This window comes from Canis lupus, chromosome 32, assembly GCF_048164855.1.
Source record: "Canis lupus baileyi chromosome 32, mCanLup2.hap1, whole genome shotgun sequence".
In the NCBI taxonomy this organism is placed as follows: Eukaryota; Metazoa; Chordata; class Mammalia; order Carnivora; family Canidae; genus Canis; species Canis lupus.
The window spans coordinates 5419985-5443339 of record NC_132869.1 but is presented as its reverse complement, the minus strand read 5'-3'; the positions used below and the strand labels follow the sequence as shown (position 1 = coordinate 5443339).

At 41.6% G+C, this 23355-nt stretch overlaps 1 protein-coding gene, 1 long non-coding RNA gene and 1 pseudogene across 26 annotated transcripts in view; 1 reads left to right on the top strand and 2 right to left on the bottom strand.

Moving 5' to 3' along the window:
* Positions 1-23355, bottom strand: part of FMN1 (formin 1) — a 433864-nt gene that overhangs the window by 152454 nt on the left and 258055 nt on the right. For all 24 annotated transcript variants that reach the window (XR_012022366.1, XR_012022361.1, XR_012022362.1 and 21 more), the window contains 3 exons: positions 22793-22880; positions 7112-7173; positions 5101-5189 (listed from right to left, as the gene is read on the bottom strand). Coding sequence is in view for 14 of the 24 variants with exons in the window: in XM_072808314.1 (XP_072664415.1) it covers positions 5101-5189; positions 7112-7173; positions 22793-22880 (239 nt within the window). In the remaining 10 variants the exon portion in view is untranslated. The remainder of the gene's footprint in view (positions 1-5100; positions 5190-7111; positions 7174-22792; positions 22881-23355) is intronic.
* Positions 20183-23355, top strand: part of LOC140622677 (uncharacterized) — a 102722-nt gene continuing 99549 nt past the window's right edge. For both annotated transcript variants that reach the window (XR_012022373.1, XR_012022372.1), the window contains exons 1-2: positions 20183-20310; positions 20425-20609. This is a non-coding gene — a long non-coding RNA (uncharacterized lncRNA). The remainder of the gene's footprint in view (positions 20311-20424; positions 20610-23355) is intronic.
* LOC140623418 (U4 spliceosomal RNA) lies at positions 21978-22096 on the bottom strand (annotated as a pseudogene).

Below are 23355 nucleotides of genomic sequence, written 5' to 3'. Positions count from 1 at the left end.
ACCCATAGGTACTCTGAATTGGGACAAGATGAAAAATTATACCTTATATGTAAATTGTTTCTTACAGATAAGGTTTCAACCACTGATTCACTTGTGACCCAAATCAGGGGTATCACCAGCTTTCACAAATATAAGCAGTGAAAAGCTTGTGGGACTGGTGGCATCTGGTCCTGAGGGGTACGTTGGGAAGTTTTACTTATTCAGATAATGCCAAGAGCTACCTCCAGTGTCATGCCCTGCCTTTCTCCTCTTCCTGCAGTAACCACCAGACACTCTTCCCCAAAAAGGACCCAGATCTGCAGAGTACATGAATTTTCTAGTTTAAATAAACACACAGAGAAAGTGAAGCCTTTATGGAGAGCGTGTGAGAGAAGATTCAGATCGACACCTCAGCTCATCAACAAGAACATAGGTGAAAAGGATGAAATGCTAGATGAATAATTACTTATAACTAGTCTCAAGAAAAGGAGGTTTGGGGCCAATATAAGGAGACATGCCCATTGGCTCACCGACATAATATTACCCAGAAAAGAGTGAAGAACAATCACAAGGTTCTTCAGGATAAAGCTTTATTGGGATTAGGAACTGGATGAGGAAGTTTCTCAAAGAGCCTGAAAGATCCAGAGCTCTACACATGAAGAAGGGTCTGAAATACATATCCAGAGTTAGAGGGCGAAGGGAAGTTCAAGAATACTACACTACTTTTGGATAGATCTGTAGGAATAGGTCAGTGAAAACTAATACCAGAGCGTGAGTCACCAAGAATGTTAGTCAATTTTTTAGACACGTATGAAGCATTTATGGTGTGTCAGGCACCAGGCTAAGACCTGAGAATAGAATTTAACTTACACACAGCTCCTTGTTGATAACCTGAAAAATAAATCACCAATTACCGTAGAGTGTGGGAAGTATTATCAACAATGGGGGCTTATGATAGCCATGTGCAGGGCATCCGGATCAGAGCCCTAGATGGACAATGTCAGCCACGGTTCCTTGGATCCCTCTGGTGCTTGTGCCAGATACATATGAGCAACTGTCAGGGAAGGCGCAGGCAGGATGAATGCAGGGGAAGATAACTAGAAGTCAGATGATAAAACAGGGCTTTGTATTCTAAAATAAAGGGTTTAAACTTTTCCTGAACGAATGAAGGGTTTTAAGCAGAGAAGTGATACTTTGGGCTTTTTGTCCTAAAGACGAGCATGGCAGTGGCTCAGCTGATTGGTTGGAGGGGGCAGCAGAGTAGAGGCTGGAAGACTTTCTGGATGGCAGTTGCAGAGTTCTAGGAGGGTGGGCCAGGGGTGAGTGGAGAGAGGCCAGCGCATGAGAGCTACTCCGGCGGCAGGAACCAGAGTAACTGACCAACCCCAGGGATGCTGAGAAGCATTCAGAATGACTTGCAGGTTTTTGGCTTGGACACCTGATAGAATGTGAGGATAAGAATTACTGGAGACATAAATTTGGAAAAACTATGATTTTATGTGACTTTGTGTCCCAAAATAGCCAGGCAAAGGTTTGAGTTAGAGTAGCATAGCACCTTTCTCATTTATCTGGAATAGTACCTGAGGTACAACTAACCTCAAAGGCAAACTTCTGTCTGATAAATATCTTATTCACCTCAGCTGCACTTTATACTCTATCCATGAGGGCAGGGACAAGAACTCTTCCACAAATCCCCAAGTATAGGTCTTGGATGTTGGGCCTTGGTACCTATGAATAGGTCTAGATTGATTTTTCTTTTGGACTAGTGTACCTTTATAACCTAGGGCCAGTTATAAAGAGGACTAAACAACCACAAAGAAGCCACAAACTGGGGAATCTTCTCATTCTTTCCCAGTGTAGCCTTATTTTCCCAGGAAGGGCTGCAACTCTGTCTGTAGGAGAAAAGATCTGCACGTGACGTGGTGTGGGATCCCCATCCACAGCATCGACTAAGCTGACAGGTGAAATGATGCAATTTGGCCCATTGTTTTCACATTTAGTTTATCATCCCCTTAACACCCAAATGGTCCCATATCAGGTGTGTGTGAACAAGGGCCGTGTACACAGCACAATGTATACTGTTCTTCCACAAAGGGTACACTAACAGAGTCTTGTCTCACCAAGTCAATGTGTTTTCTTTGTGAGGTCCCTGAGGCAAGTGGGGACTCCAGTGGAACATCTCGATAGGCTGCACCTGGTATCCTCAATCTAGGCCATGAAAAGCATGTGTTTGACCTAATCAAACCCAATAGAGTCTCATCTCACCTCACCACCATCCTAAAGCAGAATGCAAAGAGTTCAGGGCCATCCTTGAAGGGAATGGCTCTCAGGCAGCTTGGGCCCAAGCAGATGACTACTGTGTGGGAAATGGCATTCTAAATCTGGCACTGGGCTGCAAGAAGGCTGATAAGGTGAATGATGAGACCACCCTTTCCATGCTATGATTTATAGGACTCAGCATCACAAGGATCTTAGGAAATCGCAATGTTGAAACTACAAATGATTCATATTTTCCAGTATGTAAAACATGCTTATAGTCAACTAACTTGGAGCCAGCCGATGGCAAGTGAGTTGCCAGGAAATCAGACTCTGGCTAAAATCAAGCAAATGCTGCACTATGCAGGAGGTCAAGAGCAAAGGTGAAATTCACTCAGGCTTGAAGCCCTAACCTCTGTCCACCTTACCTACCAGCAACTGAATCTGAGCACATCACCCCACCAGGACAACATGACAGTCCTCTTGCTGTCAGTGATAGCTTAGCATCTTTGGGAAGCCTCACTGCTGTGACTATTCACAAACTTTGAAAATGCTCTCTTATCCAAATCATCAGTAGAGAAAGCAGGAATCATAAGTTACCTCTTAATGACCTGCCACCATTATTCTGTTTCCTGGCAATTAATTTTAAAACATAATGCTAGAATGACATTACCCTAAAAGGAAAAGGGGAACACTTATAGTGGCAGAAACCCACTCTTCATTTCACTGGGTCAGCCACTCCCAGAGCATGGAGCAGGAGTTGGCAAATTATAGCCCACAGGCCAAAATCAGCTTGTCACTCGGGTTTATATGGCCCACCAGCTGAGAATGGTTTTTATATTTTTAAGTGGTTGAAAAAGAATCAATGGAAAGATCATGTTTTATGACATCTACACAAATAGTATAACATTCAATTTCAGTGTCCCTAAATAAAATTCTACTGATACACAGTCGTGCCCATTTGTTTATGTATTGTCTATGGTTGCTTTTGCACTACAACAGATTTAAGTACCTCCAACAAAGCCTAAAATACTATTTGATCCCTTACATGAAAAGTGTGCAAACTCCAGGCTTAGAGATCATTGCTCAATGTAGCATAGTTGGGACTACCCAAATGCTTGATGTGTCCTTTTGTCCCTGTTAAGGACTGAATGTTTGTGCTCCCCCAAAACTTATATGTTGAAATCCTAACCCTTAATGTGATGGGTTAAGGAGGTAGGGCCTCTGGGAGGTAATTAAGTCATGAGTGTTGACCCATCATTAGTGAAATTAGTGCCCTTAGGAGAAGAGAGACGAGAGCTTGTTTCCTTCTCTTTGCTTTCTGCCACGGGAGGATACCGAGAGAAGTTGGCAGTCTGCATGCTGGAAGAGGGTTCTCACCAAAACCCAACCGTAATGGTACCCCAAACTCAGACTTCAATCTCCAGAACAATGAGATAAATTTCTGTTGTTTATAAGTCACCCAGTTTAGGATATTTTGTTATAGCAGCGCAAGCAGACTAGGATAGTCTTCAAAAACTCCCTATGGCCTTGTCAGTGTCTAAATATCCCATTATTAGGCACTTCACATTCAGTCGTTAGCATCTTAGTGGGAATTGATTTATTATTTTAGGAAACATGACTTGGGAGTGGATCACAGGACAGGGGCAGGAACTGGCAGGGAGGGTAGCTCAAATCAGTGGACCAGAAGGGCATTAGAACTTCATTTGCACTGATTCACAATATCCCTAGGCTTCATGAACTAAGTTGGGGCAGAGTTGGGGTGGAGTGGGGAGTGGTTCCTGGATTCTGCCCCATGTGAGAACAATTCATCTAAGGTTCTCAAAATTATCATGAAAGCTTGCCAATAACTGGGCAAACCTAGAAATCCCCACCCACTCATTTAGAGATATTTTCCTGGACCTAAATGCCCAGGCAATCCAAGGGGAGTGGGGTATTCTAGTGGATCCAAGGGCAAGCCATGAAAGTTTCAAAACAAGACACAGGAACTTCGATGTCTCTGGAGCCCACTTGTTACCCTAAACATAATTCTTAGTTTCTACTTTGTTTTCTATCCCCTGCCTCATCTCCACGTTGTGGGGAGTGGCCTGACCTGGACATGAATGGAAACACTTGAGGTGGTAACAGGCAAAGGATCCCTGTGTTCACTCTGGGCTCATTTCACATTCTCAGTTCTGGGCCATGAAAAGGTAGGTAGGGTCCCAGGGCTGCAGGGTTCCATACACTTATCTGTGGCTTGCAGACCCCAAGAGCCCAGCCAAGGTGAGAGTCACTCAGTTCCTCATTAGAGGGCTAGGCTTTCAAAGGCTGTGGTGCGACAGCTCAAACCATAGAGAAACAACTCTAGACCCTGAACAGAAAAACAAGCACATGTACAGAGGATGAAAAGGTCACCTGTCATTTGGACAGAGCAGGTGGAGGGATCTGGGGGAAAGCTGGCACGTTCGGGCTACGTTTTCCAGATACAACACTTAGGAAAATCCATTTGAATCCTATGACTCTAACCTCATCTTTTTAACTTCATCAGCAGAACCCTAATCAGAGCAATGACTTCTTCCTTCCTCAGTTACTCTTTTGGCCAGAATGTTTAGTCTAGGAGGAATTAACAAGCTGCTAGAACAAGAAAGGGGAATCATGAGGGGTGGGGGAAGGGGTTGAGACATATTAGATCCAGCAGCATAAATCTCCCGGCTGCTTTTCCCGGCAATCAGGTCATTCTGCTGCACGCAATAGGTCATGGGAATGGTGGTGCTAGGACTTAGCTCACTGCACAGTTTAGGTGCAATTACTCAGAGTTGGGCGGCCAGAGGACAGAGATTGCACTTGTCCTTTTGGTCTACAAGAAAAGTGTTCAAGGGTCCTTACTGCTCAGGTTTATCCAGCAACTTCAATTCTTCTTCCTTGGATGTCTCGTAATACTTCCTTATTTTAACCAGTTCGTCCTCTTGGGCTCTCTGCGTTGAAATAGATATCAAACAAAGCACACAACAAATGAACAGTGAGAACTAGCTAGAGCAACTGTGTCTCAAAGTGTGGTCTCTGGACCAGCAGCGCTGGCATCACCTGTTTCTAGTTAGAAATGCAAACAATTGGCCCTACCCCAGGCATAAGAAGCCCCAAGGGTGGGGCCCAGCAAGCCTTCTGAGTGATTCTGATGCACGCTAACATTTGAGAACCACTGACTAAAGCAAATGGTCATAACGAGCGACTGTAGGTGGATAGAGAAGTCAGGACATTTGAATCCCGTCTTTTCCCATGGAAACAAGTATCAGCCAGTTGTCCTTATCATTTATTTCCTGACCCTTAGAACAGTCCTCCTAACTTACGTAGGCTCCTGACTTTTGAATTTCTATTCTCAACCTTCTCTTTTTCTGAGTTTTGTGAACGCTCATCTGTACTGCTTATTTTGGCATTTAGTTATGTATTTTCTCAATTTATCCAACAATTTCAGTTGCATGCAGGTTTCCTCTACTGTGAGCTAACAAGTGCTGCCCATGTGCAGAGTCCTGAGCTCATGGTAACAACAAAGGCAATCTAGAAGGCACTTTGCTTTTTACAAAATCCATCAATATCAATTACTGTATCTTTGTTTTTCAGATGATTCTATCAAACTTGTACTAAGGACTGGAAAAAGGGCCTGACTCAGAACCTCTCTTTCTCCCATGATACCACGCTGTCCTCCAGGTACTCAACAAATGCACTGTCAGCTCCCAGAGGCCTGGTATTTGTGCACTTTCTTGTCTATTAACAAAAGCCTTACTGATGAAATGGGAGAAGTTACCACCGAATTGTACTAAACAGCTCCTGATATGTATAAAGGATGTGAAAATGTGTAGGGAACTGGCAATCCCAGAAGGCTGGATTATCATACTCTCGAAATTTTCATTAAGGGACTTAAGGTCCCAGGGGACATAGCACTGAAATGAATAATTTTTTTTTTTTTTTGAGCTCGGCGACCAGGGCACACTATTAGGGTTCCAGGCAACTTCTGGGGAAATACCACTGCTTCAGTAAAGAGAATCTGGTTCACTCTATTTTCAAATCCTAACAGAGTCAATGAATCAGGAATGTTAACAACCATGGAAATTCTGATTCTCCTGTGTCATCTTCTCAAGAGGGTCTGCCAATTTGCTGGTTATTCCACACATAACCCAAACTTAAAGACCTCGTATGTGTATAGTGCTGTTTATTTTCAAAATATATTGCTACTGCTACCCATATCGAATTCTGTTTTAATACAAATATCAGATAGAGACCTTTATAATCCCCATTGCACTGACAATCAAACAGGCTTAAGGAATTTGGCTCAAAGTCACTCAGAAGTCAATAGTAGAGTGGGATCTCAAATCTAAAATTGTCTGACTCTAAATCCAAAGCTCACACCCACCATCTTATACTCCTTCTCACATTCAATGTCATTAGTGCATCTAATCTAAAAGTAATCATCCAAGGTGGTATTAGTATTCTCATTCCTCAGAGGAAGACACTGCTGTACACCACAGGAAACTGGTAGTTTAACTTCACTTGCTGTGACAATAAGGTGCAGGGCTGGGTTCCATGGCATGGAAGGGGTCTCTACCTTGAACCACCCTCCCAGGCAGGTGTGCAAAGAGATCTGCTAACCCAGATACCACAGTGGGGTTGGGAACTAGTGCTTTCTTTCATATATGCTCTCATTTGAGCATACGTTTACAGAAACTGCCTTTCTCTCTCCCTTGCTATGTCAAAATCTTTACTGCAAAAGAACATGAATGACTTAGTGATGGGGGGGCAGAAGGAGTCACATATAACCATTTTTTAGATTCAACGTTTTTTAAATTAGTGAAGAAGATATGAAAACCTGAAAACTCTGCCTCTGCATGTCTTCGATACTCACATTTTCATATAAGGCTGCCAGGGTCTCCAGATCAACCACAGAGTCGTCCACGTTGAAAATGGCTGCCATGTACCCAAAAAGGAAGAGGAAGAACAAGATAAAAGGTTTGATTAGACTCCCCCACACTGGCATGCTAGCCACACTCCACGTCTAGCTTCCAGGCAATGTAACACTGCACTTTCTTATACAAGTTGCGTCTTTCCACATCTTCTTGCTGCTTTTATTTTTGTGCCAGGGGGGCTCCGATGAAAGAAACCAAAATGGCTCCTATCGCTAGCCAAGCCGTGGCCCTGCCTGGTTTAATTCCTCAAGTTCCGTGTCCTCTCTGCAGTTTAATTTAGGCTCCACAGGAGAAGTGTTTGTGCTTTAAAATGAAATCAGTTTGTAGGTTTGAAGCACAATTTTAAATCTTTCTTCCCGGCTGGTAATTGAAGAGATTTAGTACCTAATGCACCAGAACTGACTCTTGCCCATTACTAGGAAGAGAGAAAAAAAGACAATGTTGGCAAATTAAATGAATTCAGGCATGTGATTTTAGGCACCTTTCCATGGCCACTGCAAACATCTTGTTTGGATTAAAAAGACAAGAAAAAGCAATAATTGCATCAATGGCAAATTAAGATTATGGAAACCTCCCATGAGTTAGTCTTAAGGCAAGTTGTCATTCCCATGGTTTTATTAGGATTCTACTTGTTGTTCTATATCTTTAAGTCACTTAACTGCTAACATATATGCTTATGATTTCATCTAGAGAGATTCCTTCCCATATATGCTGGGTACAAACACTGAAATTGTAAAGCCTTAATGGATTTGGCAATCAAAGTGTTTGAAATAGGCAGCTCCACATCTTTAAATAATTATTCAAAACTAATAAGGTTTGTTCTCTCAACCCCACCTCCCTTCTCTGACTTTACATTGTGAAATTAACCAGCACGCTAGTAAATTTTCTCCATGGCAGGCTAATTAATTTTATTAAACCAACCAGTGATATTTAGAATGCCTTAAAATTTTGCTTTGTCAACCATTATTCCATTCATTGGCATTACACCATGATTTTTGGAGAAGGTAGGGATCAAGGTAAAGGGCAGGTTCCTTTCAAATTGTTTTGCATCTTCTGTAGCTGAATCATATATGAACCCCCTTATACAATTTTAATAAAGTTAATGAACTGAGCTAAGATCACATAACTTCACAGAACACCAAAAAACGTACTTAAAATTCCTTCGCAGGCCACCTTCTCTAACTTAGGGTTAATCAACAAGCTATTCTTAGATATGGGAGAGTGGGGAAAGAAGAGGTTAACATGTTAGTGAAAAAGTCAGCTCAGATTCCACTAAGACAAAAGAAAACCACACTTCTAAAAAGCCTAATCTGAAACCACAAAATTAAAATGTAGTTTGAGGAAAGAATGGAAGAATTTACCCTCCCAGGATGGTTATTTTGTGTGTGGAGATCATATGAATTCAGTAATTCATTAGAAAGACCATGAATTTCTGCCTGTTTGGTGCTTTAAAAAAATAACTAGGAACAAGGCCTAATTTATGTAAATTCCAACCTTCTCCTACAAAAATTGGCCAACGGGAATGCAATAAGAAAAGCTAAAATTCTACAGTCTATCAGAGAAGTTCTCTGCTAAATTAATCCTACATTGTAGGTATACTCTATGAATTGCAAGCTTAGATATAACCAAGTGATCTTAACTAATGACAAAGAGAATGACCTATGGGTTGTTTTTCTGGTGAGTAAACATTTGGTTTTTAAAAGTTAATCAGTCTAGGTCCCAGATATGCAGTTTGACAGGTTGTATCATCAGTCAATTCTTCTCCAGTGTGCTAGGCAGCAGCAAGAAAACATCTGGAGGATGGGCCTGGAGAATAAGCATGGGCTCTGGAGACATTTATTCATTCATTCACCCACCCATGAATAAATATTTGTTGAATGTGTATTAAGTTCTAGAAACTGTTCTAAAATGCTGTGATTATATAAATCAAAAGTGTGTAAGAGGTTCAAAACACTTGATCTCATGAATTTTTTTTAAAGATTTTGTTTATTTATTCACGAGAGACAAGAGAGAGGCAGAGACACAGGCAGAGGGCGAAGCAGGCTCCCTGCGGGGAGCCCAATGTGGGACTCGATCCCAAGACCCCAGGATCCCTAAGCCAAAGGCGGATGCTCCACCACTGAGCCACCCAGACATTCTGATCTCATAAAATTTATTCTCTAGCTGAAGGGATACAAAATAAATAACTTATTTCAGATAACAATACACTGTGAAGAAAGTAGAGAAATGAGCAGCATGACACAGGATGGTCAATGAAGGCTTCTTTGAGGAGGCAACATGTAAGCTAAGAGCTGAAGAGGTCAGTTCTGTAAAATGTTCGGGAGAACTTTCTAGGGAAAGGTAACTTCAAAATGAAGTTTCTTTTTCTGAGGAAGGAACAAGCTTAAGGTACAGAAAGAGACCAAGATGACTGTCATGGAAGGAGCAAAATTTATTCCCTATGTGATCCTAACAGGTTAAAGTGTCGAAGCTCAGCACATCCATCAAATGAGTCTACTATCATATGCTGAAGAGACGAAATGAGGGAATATGTATGCTTGGCATAGCACCTAGATAGAGCCTGGTATGAACTCAGAATGGTTCCAATGAACGATGATGAGTAGGATTTTAAGTACACACATGGTTAATGCGTTTTAATGCTTGTTAATGCCTTATCTCCTTTAACATCTGGAAAGAATTAGAGAAAGCAGACTACAACTATGGAGTAGTTTATGTTATAAATGAAACTTTCCAGAATTCATGAGTGTTTCAGATAGGAAACCCTGCTCGAAATTCAACTTCAGGAAGCATTATTAACAGTCAAGGTATATGCACACATAGTTGTAATTACAAAAAATAATGCCTCAGAGGTCTTCAGAGAAATCCGAGGTACTTTGGGATCTATTCAGAACATCAACCTCATTTGCATCTCCAATTTCCATCTTTCCCACCAATCTACTGTACGTCATACCACCACCATTATTTTTTTAAAACCATGTGTCTCAACATTGTACTTTGATGTTGACAATATCCCATATGTCTTTCCTTTAAGTATCAGGTAAGGTCCATCCAGGTAAGCCTGATGTTGAAGCCCATTCCTTTCCTGGACCCAAGCTATGCTTCCAATTTCATCTCCTACCACTTCCACTTTTCTCCCAGGTACCCTGTGCTCCAGCCACTGGGGGCAACATACTGTGGCTTCCTCCCTCCTTACAGCTCTTCCCCAAATGCCTAGGGGATTGGTTTCCTGCTCTGGAAGGAACCCTTTGAACTTCAGATCCTTAAGTCCTTGCTCTGTACCTCTTCCATGGCCCTAACACAAGTATTTTACACAGAGGAAGAGAGTCTCATAAAGAACTTGTGTTACTACGTGTACCAGAAGAGTTTCCCTCCTCTGCTGGGAATGCAGAAGGCCTGTAGCCAGGGGTTATTTCTATGCATTTTGTTAACCCCTGCACCCAGCATAGCACCTGGGGTGCTACAAGGATAAACGTGTGTGGATGGGATAGAGCCTGTAGGAATCTCCCAAAATGAGTCCTTCTGTTGAGTATCAGGAAAAGTTTCTTTCTTTTCTTTTCTTTCTTTCTCCTTCCTTCCTTCCTTCCTTCCTTCCTTCCTTCCTTCCTTCCTTTCTTTCTTTCTCTTTCTTTCTTTCTTTCTTTCTTTCTTTCTTTCTTTCTTTCTTCTTTCTTTCTTTCTTTCTTTCTTTCTTTCTTTCTTTCTTTCTTTCTTTCTTTCTTTCTTTCTTTCTTTCTTTCTTTCTTTCTTTCTTTCTTTCTTTCTTTCTTTCTTTCTTTCTTTCTTTCTTAATAAAGATTCATTTATCTATCCATGAGAGACACAGAGAGAGGGGCAGAGACACAGACTGAGGGAGAAGCAGGCTCCATGCAGGGAGCCCAATGTGGGACTCGATCTCAGGACCCGGGGTCATGCCCTGAGCTAAAGGCAGACCCTCAACCACTGAGTCACCCAGGTGTCCCTCAGGAAAAGTTTCTTGAAAAAGAAAACAGAAACTTTAAAAAAGGATACAATTTGGCAGATGAAAATGCTTATGGGGAATATATCTGAATTAGGGTAATTTGCTCACCCCTATTAATCCCCGGTTAAAAAAAAAAAATCAAAGTTTAATCAGCTGAGTTGCATTATCATGCTCTCATCCACATACTCAGTATAGATACACTGCGTGCCTGAATAGTCCATACCAAAAAACAATTAAGTTTCACAAGTAAATTTTCTTGTTTTCAAGGAAAGAATAATTTTTACCTCCAGAAATGTTTTAAACAGCAGTATCGCCTTATGTAAATAGGCTACAAGTAAAAATTCAACAGTTATATTGCTTCAGGCAGACACATGAAACTCTCATTTAAAGCCACATTCGTTCCAAGCAAGGACTATCTGTAAATTTATAACAAGTGCCAGTGAACACCTACTAGAAGGATGTGAGACATGTCAAGTGGAAGAAGCAGATGCAGACGGGCTCATGGTAGGCGCAGGCAATGGCAGGTAGTTCAAACCTGGCTTGAAGAGAGCATTAATTCCAATCTGGAGCACACTGGGTGCAATTCTGAATGCCACAAGGAAGGGCCTGTAATGCCCTCCACATGTAGCAGGGAGGCACTGAGCAGCTACCAGCAGTGGTGTGAGCTGAGCAGGGTTATATTCCACAGGACATGTCAACATTTGGAAAAACTGGCTTAGAACCTATTCCAATGAACAAAAGGTAGCAAATACCATGGATGGAAGGCATGGAACTGGGGGGCAGGACACATCAGAACACAATGGAGTGGCATCACTAACTTGCTACGGGACTGAGGAAACAGACATAAGACCACCCGAGGCTTTGCCACTAGATTTGGAGGAAGAGCTTTGGACAGAAGTAGGCAGAGGGGCCTACGGGCTGGATATGATCTTACCCCAGGGGCCAGGAGCAGGAATGGGAGAGAGGAAGACTACTGGAGAAGGAAGGATTAGATAGACTAATTGGGGGTCAATACCAAGTAGTCCATTAAGGCTTTCCTTTTTCCATGGAAGGATCTTAAAGACACAAGGAAAAAAGGGAAATAAAATTCAGAGGTGGAAGAAGCATTATGAAGAGACATCCTGGTTGAGTCCAGGAGCTTCAGGAAATCATTTCTATTATCTCTCTTCTACAGAGTAGCCAAGCAAGGTTAGGTGACTGGCCAAGAGTCTACAGAGTGAAAAGGCACAGGTACTGGGACTCCTGGGAGGGTGGTTCTGCATGCAGATGATTCTGCTTCCTGGTCACCAAAACCAGTCTGAGTTCCTACATAGGGCTGGAATCAACACCTGGTGATTCTGCTCCCCAAACTCTGGCATGGCGTACTAGGGAACCAGTTCTCGAAGGCATTTATTGTCAAACTCAAAAGCATTGCATGAATCCATTTAATTAGGTAACTGGTGGTTACAATACAAAAAGAGAGCAGTCATTGATTAAGTTACTTTTGGAGTGGCCCAGGATCACTTAGCTCCCTCCTTTTTATATTTTAAAAAACCTACTCTTTCTTGCTCTGACACACACGGACATCCCCTTTATCTTAAGTCCGATTAGCGAATGCCAGCCTACACGCTTCCACGGTGTGCCTCACAGGCCTGATGCAGTCGTTCCAGGCCAGTGTAGCTTTTGTTCCCATCTGTACAGGGCTCATTATACCGACACTCCTGCAGATGGTGTCAGAAAGGTGAAGTGTCAAACCCACAAAGGGGCGACCCCAACAACTCCCTGCTACCGCAATATCAATCATGCTTGGTGGTTTTTACTTTTATCTTCCTCTTCCCTTAGTTGTTCTCTGCTCGCACTGTCAGTTTGGTTAGACTATTTCACCTACACCTCACAATATGTCGAGAGGAAATAGACACACGCTGTGAAAAGCTGGTAATTTTATTGGGTTCCTTTACCTTTAAAAATCTGTTACTTGGTCAAGTCTGGTTTCTGGGCTCCTTTTTTTGCAGGGAAATTGAGGCAAACATTTTTATGTGGTCCTCTGGTGCCTGCTCTGTGCTCCAAGAATTACGTACATGCAGATCATTAGAGTAGTGCTGGGCCCATTAAGATATAATAACCGTCAGCGGGGACACAAAGCAGATCAGTGTCGCAGAGTCCAACTCCCAGGCGCACATAAAACCGCACGCCCGCGGCGGGCTTAGGCTCAGGGGCAGGGCTCACGCCATCCTAAGTTCCCGCCGCTTGGGGCAGCTTGTCAGGAGGGGATGCTCTCGGCCCCCAGCCACTAACCCTGAACGCCTGTCACTGGTCGGTCCCCAAGCACACGTACCTTTGCCAACTAGACAAAAAATGCCTGCGCTTGCCACCTGAGGGGCTTCTAATTGGTAAAAAAAAAACCAGCAGTTACTTAAAGGAGCTGTTTCTTTTTTGACTGACCTCTGGGCAGGAAACACGTGGAAGCCTGAGGCAGGAAAGGCCCACTCTGTGGGGTCTGTGAGAGGAGCCAGGGTGAACCTGGCTGCCCCAGTGTGGAAGGTGTGGGGCTGCAGTGGCCTACTGCATGGTGGCTGTTGTTGACTCGAGAAATCACCTCTCCGCAGCCTGGTGATGCCTCCTTGTATCTCCTTCAACTACTCGTTGAACATACTGCACCAAGTGGGTATTTAACAACTGCTTGCAAATGAGCTAGATTTATTCTCAGCCCGTGAAAGCAAAGATTAAGAGGGTGACTTGACTCTATTAATAGAGATTATTTTCTTAACAATGTTAACTTCCCAGTGGCCAACATAAAACGTGGCTGTTTTGCCCAAGTTACTGATATTCTTAGGGCTTGATACATATTCAACTTGTGGGGGAAAGAGAATGAGATGGGTACCATATCAAAGGCAGCTTTGGGACTTTAGAGCTCCCAGGTAACCTAACCCCTCAAAAGTCCCACAAACCTCCCATCCTGATCCCTACCAAGGAAAATGGCAAGGATGTGGGTCATGGAATGAGGCAGTGATGAATCCGAGTGCTGAGGAAAGGCACAACAGGAATATCTCCCCACCTTGTAACAAGGAGGCCATCATGTAAAGACCAAATTCATGACAAAGCTGGGTGAGAGCTGAGAAGGAAGAGGCCTGGCGAAGAGAGGTGTGGAGTAGGGGAGAACCTGCCTCCATTGAGAGCTCTGTTGCTAGGTCTCTTTGCCACCATCAAGATGCCTTACTGGTCCCTACCCGCCACTCCATCTGTCCCTCGTCTAGGGACAGACGGATATAGGGATGCACAAGGCCTAGCTCTATGCGTCTATCCTAATGAAGTGCCAAGGGCACCAACTATGAAAGCAGCTTCAAGTAATCTGTCTACTATACCAGAGGGTGAGTATAGTAGGCAGGCCTTGCTGGGGATACACACTTAATTAATAGCTGCATTTATTGGGCCCTCCCTGTGTTGTTCTAAGTGTTTCATATTTAATTGTATGATGTGGGTGCTATTGCGCTCCCTAGTTTTATAGATGATGAAACTAAGGCATAAAGTCACACAGCTTGATTTCTCAGGCTCAGTTCTATAATCAACACTTGGTCTTAGCCAAAAGGCCAAGAAGTGATTCAGTTCTATAATCAAATTTAATGAACTATGATTGTACTTTTTTTTCAAAGATTTATTTATTTATTCAGGGGGTGGGGAGGGAGAGCACAGATATGTGTGGGGAGTGGGGGCAGGGAGAAAACCTCAAGCAGCCTCCTTGCTGAGTGCAGAGCCTGATGCATGGGGCTCCATCCCAAGACCCATGAGATCATGACCTGAGCTGAAACCAAGAGTCAGGCGCTCAACCAAATGAGCCACCCAGGCGCCCGATTGCACTTCTTTATCCGTTGTGTTAGGCTATAAATAATCACCCCACCTAAAATCCTCACCATCTTAAAAAAACAAAAAAGTCAGCAAACCAACTACCCACAACAGCCTCTATTGACACTTGTTTTTAAATGGCATTACGTGCTCTTTACATTAATCAGCAGCCTCCTAGTGGGAACCATATGTAGCCCATACAACAAAAGCTTCAGTTGTGTATTATACACATCCACAACCTCACCATTATCTATCACTGATACTTAATTCTAATATGCTATCTCAATATACATAATAAAACAATCTCAATTTTAATCTTTGTCAACTATTTGCAGTCATTCAAAATAATCAGTATTGCAGTTAAAATCAAAGCAAAAAGAATTTTTTTTTTAATTTTATTCATTTATTTGGGACAGAGAGAAAGTGAGAGGTGGAGCATGAGTACAGGGGGAGTGGCAGGCATTGGGAAAAGCAGACTCCCCACTGAGCAGGGGGCCAGATGCAGGGCTTCAACCCAGGACTCTGGGATCATGACAAGGGCCGAAGACAGACACTCAACCGAATGAGCCACCCAGGTGCACTGCCAAAAGAATTTCTAAAAAATAGAAATATGGAACCTGAAAAGGCATTGTCTTAAAGGAAAATAAAAATATAAAAAAGATAAACTCTAGACTAACATAAAGTTCTTTCTTGAAAAGATATTAATAAGTATGATTTTATACGGCATGCCGGAACAGACTAAAGAGGGAGGCAAAAGCACAAAGAATGAAGAAATGCAAACAAACAAAAGTTGCCTCCGGACCCATAAAGAATAAGAACTACCTGGGGACTATATTTACAGTCTTCCCTGTGTTACCTAATGCCTGCCCGTGTGGCATGTTAGCTGGTACAGACCTTAATTTGGGCTTTGATGGAAGCACGAGGCTGGCCGGGAGGTGGGAGAAATGACAATCCCAAAGGGGACACTTAACCTATTTCATCTCTTCCGAACACTCACAATCGCTCAAACTTATAAAGCCAAACCAACTCCCAATTCTCACCCATGTTTGGGCATGCCTCGAGGTGCCCACGGTGTCATTTTATAGGTGCAATTAAAATTGTCTATGGTTCAAACCTCAAAGAAAGGCATAGGCAGGGAACTGACAAAACCTCTCCTCCTTCATCCCCTCTCTTCTCTGTAGGGCAGGGGAATGAGAAACAGTTTGGCTTAAGCCGCTTCTGTTCTTCCATTAGTTCTGGTTCTTTTAAGCCAAAATTGCATTCCGGCAGATTGGATGGTCTCAGCTAGTTGCCTTAGGGAAAGTACAAAGAACTGCCCACCCTCTACTTTCTGGACTGAGCTCTGTGAGCCAAGGAATGTACAGCGGTTTAGAAAGAGGTGGGTGGGAGCCCTGCCTCTCAGGTGTCTTAAGACTTGGCAGGAGGAGGAAAAAAAGGTGGGAAAGCGAAGGGAGGAAGTATCAAAGCTATTGTTTCCATTCACAGAGAGATGTTTTTAAAAATTAAGCTCTTTCAATATTTAATAGGTTGGCAGATCCTGGCACCTTTATCCAGTATGTCAGCAGGTCAGGAGCATATAAGCACTTTGGTGGGCAAACCCTTACATGGTATCCTCACTCCTTCTTTTACTTTCAACATACTGTGATTTTTTTTTGGGGGGGGGGGTGCAATTAAATGAAGTTTTATAATTCTAAAATCTTTTTTTTTTTTTAACTAAACTAATCTAGACAAAAGAAATAAGTTGGCTTCAAAAGATTCTGGCAGAGAAACCCCAGAAGATGATCTATCAACAATAAGAAAATGACAGAGCAGACACTTGGACTGCCAGTAAGTTCTCCACCAGCTTGGGAATGAGTTAAGAAGCAAGAACAGTTGAATCAGATTTGTCAGACACTGGCCTCCATACAATAGAATTTATCATGGGAATATGTGAAATGTGGATTTAGATACACTGCCGTTAGTAATGCGTTTCACCCTGTTTACATATTGAGCCTTGAGATTTTAGCCAGTGAGAACCCAGAGCCATCAAAATCAGAATTAGCAAGACCTTTACAAATGATATTAATCTCACTTCAATTCATATTTTGCCATGTGTTTTACAATGTGAATATTAGTTCTGTCACATGCTTACATGACATACATGTTTCAGAGAACACAGCATGAGAAGCATATCCTGAAACGTTTTACTGGCAGGGGTGCACAATACAAATTTTGGAGACCACCTGTCTTTAGTGGAGGGTCTTCCAGGCTAGAATTAGAACGCTCCTCAGGGAAATCCTAGACAATTCATGGTGGATTTCAGATGCCTGGTAAGACGTACTCTGTTTTAGACACCTGTCATAATCCTGGACAGAGATTTCTAGAAATAACGGAGCAAAGTCCAGTGAGCATTCTCAGATCTGGGTTTTAGACTCCTGGCACGTAACTAACTGGCATCCTTTTCACATTTTGACTTGAGACTCCCAAACAGAAAGATAAGTCTTTGATGCAACCAAACTCCCAAACCAAGATTCTGGGCTGGTAGGAAGTAAACTGAAAAATGTTTTATTTTGATGTTAGATTAAATATTATAAATACAAATTCTGAGTGTACGGGAAATTCCAAATGAATGCCAGGAGGTTTCTGGCACCTAGTCTGTTGCAAGGCATACAGAGGTTTATGTCAAGAACAGTCAACAGCAATTTTCCATCTCCCCTGGGAAAAGAATGAGAGGAAATCACTAACATGGAATGAAAACACTAATTTGCAATCATGTAGTCAGTCACTGTGTCCAAGGATGCCAAAATGCTTTTAAATACAAGTCATCCAGTTTAGCAGATGGAAAGCCAGCAAGAAGTAAATCACTGATTCAGAATCTCTCCTGGACCAAACACAAGTGCTGTGGGGATTATGGTGAGTCTCCTGAAACCATTCTTCCCCCACAACCACGGCCCTGTCTTTAGTCATGTGGTGCTTCACACTTTAGTCTGTTTAGGGACATGGCTTTCTCCTACATGATATCCAACACCATTTTGGGTAGAAAGAAACAGATGGGATGCTCACGTTTTTGGAGATGTTCTATCTCCAGCACAGCCTCATCTACTTCGCATCGGGCTAGACTCTTCAGATGCTCATTGAACATGTAAGTTGCAATGTCTCCAGTCATTTCAGACTCACATCATCTAAAAACAGAATTGATTTTCCTGCTTCTACCTATGCTTTTCTTCCTGTATTTCCAGTGTAAAATGTTTTGGTGCCATTCTATACATTCTTGTTGAAGCCAGAAATCCAAGGTGCATATAAGATGACCTCTCCATCACTGCTTGCCTCTGATGTGGCTAAATGGAGCAATTTTCTCTCCAAATAGCCCTTGTATGTGGTCTCCTCTATATTTCTATAGACACAGCCTTAGTTTTGGCCATCACCACTTATTATCTCAATCATCACAATCCCTAACAGGTTTATCTACTTAGTATGATTTCTGTTTTTCCATTCAACAGATACTTGAAGATCATTGCCCCAGGTGCCAGGCCCCATGCAAGTGCTAGGGACACATCACTGAACAATCTCCCTCTTGGAACTTATATTCTGGTGGTGGATGTACATGAAAACATTAGTAGAAGAACAAATGAAATATTGAATGCAGGGTGGAACATAAGAGAATTAACTTAGCTTAAGTTTGGGAGGGTCTCTGAGGCATCCTATGTGCTAAAAACCTAAGAAAGAAGAGAAGCTAGCTATAGAGGGGTGGAAAAGCCTTTCAAACAGAGGGAATGTGCAATGCTGCTCCTTCAAAAAGTGTTATGCCTTCAAAGACACAGAAAAAGAAAAGAACTTTGATTCTTAAGGAATCAAAGAGGACTGCTATGGTTAGCATGCAGTGAGATGGGAAACAAAAACCACCAAGGAAAGTAGCAGGTACCGGCTGGGGCCAGAGCACACAAGACCTTTGGAGGCCATTCTTCCATAGCCTGAGAGGTATTCCGTACTCAGACTTAGGTCACAGCACTGATACTCATAAATTCTCTCACCCTATTACTCATGGGGTAATGTCCAAATTTCATGTGATGATATTCAGGGCCCTTCCAGCCCCATCCCCGAAAACAGCCCACATTCACATGTGATCTATATATTGGGGTAGGGCCTCCTCACATGCCTTCTGTTCTCAGCTGGAAAAACTCCTCTGTGTGGGGGGACCATTGTTTCATCCTTTAAGACTTCACAGGAGAGGTCAAGATACTACTTCCTGTTATTTCAGAGACAGCTCTCTTGTCCTTGTAGGCTGCTTTATGTACCCCCTCTCCCCCACCATCCTGTGCACTCCTGAGAGTGTCAGAGAGTCTGGAGCTTACATGCGGTGGTGGTCATGGTGCCTGATACAGAACGAGCATTCAATCCATATTTACTGAGGGAGGGAAGGCAGGAAGGAAGTTTTGTCTCAATGCACTCACTAGAGAGCAATAGATGACATTCTGATTCCATCTATTCTAAGGTTTAGTCTATTTTTTTAATCAAATTAAATTTCTCAAAAAAAAAAAAAAACAAGTGGCCTTTATAAGTGATACATTACCTCAATTAGTTGTAAACAAGGCTTAATTATCAGAGAAATTCTTAGGAAAAAAACTGTAACATGACATAAAGGAACCAGCTTGCTATCTGTAAGACCTGGATGTACAGAGCTTCCAAAATTCTACTTCTTGAATATACATTATAGGCAGTGTCTAGTGGACAACAGAAAAGTGACCGCCTTTCCCAGTGAGGAAGACAAGGTTGCCTTTTAAGAGTTGAACCAGGAAAAAGCAGATTATCCAGCTCTGGGAAATGAGTATGAACCGACATACCCAAAACTATTATCAAGGTGACCACACTGTCGTCCCAGCAAGGATGAAAAAAATAAAGCATACACAAATATACACTGAGAGAAGAGACAAGTGATATGGACTCAACGATGAACAGATGTGATAAATATTTTCATCATGACAGAGGAAAAATCTTTTCCTGAAGTGAATATGCTCATTTTTTTGGTTTATACATCAGCTCCTTGTGAGTTTGGGAAATATAAGTTAGTGTGTCTGTCTTTGTGCACTGACAAAGGCAAATGTATGGCCAAAGGCTGGAGAACAGTCTCTGGACTGTGGTCATTTCACCAGGGCCGATGTGCTGTGTGACCTTGCCTGGCTGCCAGCTGGCTGGCCCCCGATCAGACCTCACTGCAGCCTCTCTCATGTTAAAACACGCTTTCTGGGCCAACATCAGCACAGGGAGTCCTTTCATCACGATGACAACACAAGGCCAAGTGCATTCCATTCACGACCAGACACAGACTCAGAACGAAATGTAACTGACACAGCTTGGGCTCCTGAGTGACCTTCAGATGCCAGTGTCAGTCAAATGATTCTAAAGAAAAATTAAGCTCGGGTTTTATTCATCTGGAATGCATTACTAAATGAAGACATGGAATAGAGGTGATTTTTTTTTTTTTTTTTTTTTTTTTAGAATGTAAGAGCCAACTCTATGATGGGGAATGGAGGTCCTTGAAACAGGAGGAAGAACTAAAATGGTGCCCACAAGTCCTACAGATCTGTGATGCTACAACTGGTATTTCCAATGCTGACACTAAGTCTGCTCCTGCTTCATGTAAGTGTGTTCTTGTCAAGAGTAGAGTCTTGGAGAAGGTACAGGTAAGCTAATCTCTTATCTAACTCACAATGAGCACTCACTCCAATGAGACTCCATGGGAAAGTTTATAGTCTAGAGTTGGAAACTGAAACACCATGTGGCTGGAATGTCTGTCATTATATAGCAACCTGATACACTACAGCACCATGCCTAAGAAGAACTGAATCGAGCCTAAGGTGCTGCTGCCATTAAGAAGACTCATTTCCATGGTGCCATACAGCATGGTGATGAAACCCAGCATGTTTGGTTTTCAACAAGCTTAGGAAGAGTACTGTTATTTAGGATAAGACTCTGCCACTAGGTCTGGAGAATTGCTTTCCAAACCCAGACTACCTCAAAAAAGCTTGTCTTTGACAAAAGATCATACATTTTCCTACTGATTTATCTGTTTATTTTTTTCCCATTTTTCCCCTTTGATGGGGCATCACAGTTTCCTGGTTTGAATTTACCAGAAACTCAATTCTTCTAGAATATCCGGCCCCTATAATCGCTAAAGAATCCTCATCTCATTTTGATGGTGGCCCTGATTCAAATCCCCTCCTGCAACATTTTCTGAGTTTATTATCCCCCCCTTATGCATTTGCTTCTACTTAATTAAGCTTAAGTATTACAAATAGCTTGTTTACATACCCTGTGACCATCATCTACTTCAGAATATTTTTAGTTTTACGTGGAACTTTTGATGTTTGCAATAAAGCAAACATTTTAAATCTTAATAATAAAGCTCCTTTGAGAGAAGTAGCGTGTGTTCCTCAAGTGTCTTTTGGTTCAGGACCTCTGGAAGTCTTCTGCTGTGTACCTGGGTAAAACAACCCAGAAGCAACACAAAGTAAACCTGAAGGGCAATGTGGTTTGAGAGTATCTCCTCTGTCAAACCCACACTAAACTCAGCTGAAACTATCTATGGGAGATCCTATGACCACTCAGAAAAGATTATTGATGACATGTCCAAATAAAGATTTACATTTAATTGATTACTGAGAAAGGGAAGTATTGTTTTCATGCAAGTCACAGATTTCAAAAAGGTACAATAGTGTTTGGTCTATTTTTTCTAGAGACTAAGAAAAACGTATATAAGTAAAATGTCTTTTTTTTTAAATGTTGTATTTCAAATTAAGCCAAAAGAGGACCAAGTTAAAATAGCATCACTTGAAAAAAAAGAAGGGATTAAGAAACAATGACATAATCAGGTAGATGAAGAAGCAAAGTGTTTCACCATAGAAGTATTCCAGCTAATGGAGAAGAAATGATAGAGTTAGTGTATCACTATTTTGCAAACTTCTAATGAAATAATGAATCTAGGCAAAGATCTTTAGTGCCCACTAACAACATAAAGAAACAAATAGATATTATGTATTTCTTGATATAATATGAAACAGCATTTATGAAACATTCTTCCCCTACTCGGATCAAGTCTGTAGTTTTCAATTAGCAATAATCATGCCATGGATAAGCCTCATTGGCTACAATAATGCCACTGCACAGAGCTGAAGGATCAAGTCTGTAGATCAATCTAACACTTTACAGGAACCACAGAGGACAGAAAAACATAATAAGTGAAAATATGGCAATGCAATCAGAAAATCTACAATGTGGGGAAACTTCATAGGATAAATGACCTGGTTTAAAAAAACAAAAACAAAAACAAAAACAAAAACAAAACAAAAACTAATTACAAAGGAAAAAAAATTATAAAGGAAAAAAGTGAGATATGGTGCAGAAACTTCTAGATTAAAAGAAAATGAGAGATACACAGGAAAGACAACGCACAAAAGTTGTTTAAACCCACATTCAAACTAATAATGAACAAATGGATGAATTAGTGAGTATACAGCTGGGGAAATTAGAACTACATATAGGATGAGAACTGAGAAATCACTGTAAATGTTTTTAAATGCATGACAACTGCACTAGAATTATGCTTGAAAAAGCATCCTTAACTTTTTATCAGTGTTCTGACATTTTAACAGGTGAATTATAAAATGTCTAGGATTTGCTTTATAACACCCTAGCTGGGGAGGGAAGGTACTTCAGATGGAACAAGAGTGAGCTGGTGGTTTTGTAGCTGGGTATTGGGTACATGGGATTTACTATGGCATTCTAATCATTTATATGCTTGAAACTTTTCACAATAAAATGTTGAAAAATTTTAAAGTTGGAAAAAAAAGCGATGGAGGAGACTTACCCTGCTGGATATCCTTCATTTCTAAATGCAAACTAGATATCAAGATTCCCACAGTTTGAGATCGTTTTCCATCCAATAACTTGATGATCTGGAATTTAAAAATAAAATTAACACAAGCTCAAATGACCATGAACTCTTTCAGAAGTATACCAAAAATATTGACTTTTAGATACTTTGATGAACTAAACTGATGCAACAGCCACTCTATTTTAACAAGACTTTAATTTGAAAGTGACTTACCTACAACTATAGACATTTTAGAAAAGAGAGGGAAAACACCAGCCCAAACTCTCTCCATCTAATCTAAGAACTAAAATCTTTATGATACTGTATTCCAATCTTTTTATTGAAACACTTATAAACTGTAACTGCAACATATGTATAATTGTATATACAATGTTTCCACTTATCATTGGATAACATTCCCACATTGTTACTTCTGAGGTCACTTCAGAGCCTCCAATCTTCTTGGCTGTGTCATCTGCCCAGTGGTTTAAGGAAAAGATCAGTGTGATCTCAACTCAGCTGTCTACCAGTGATGCGGCCTTGGAAAAGTGATTTCA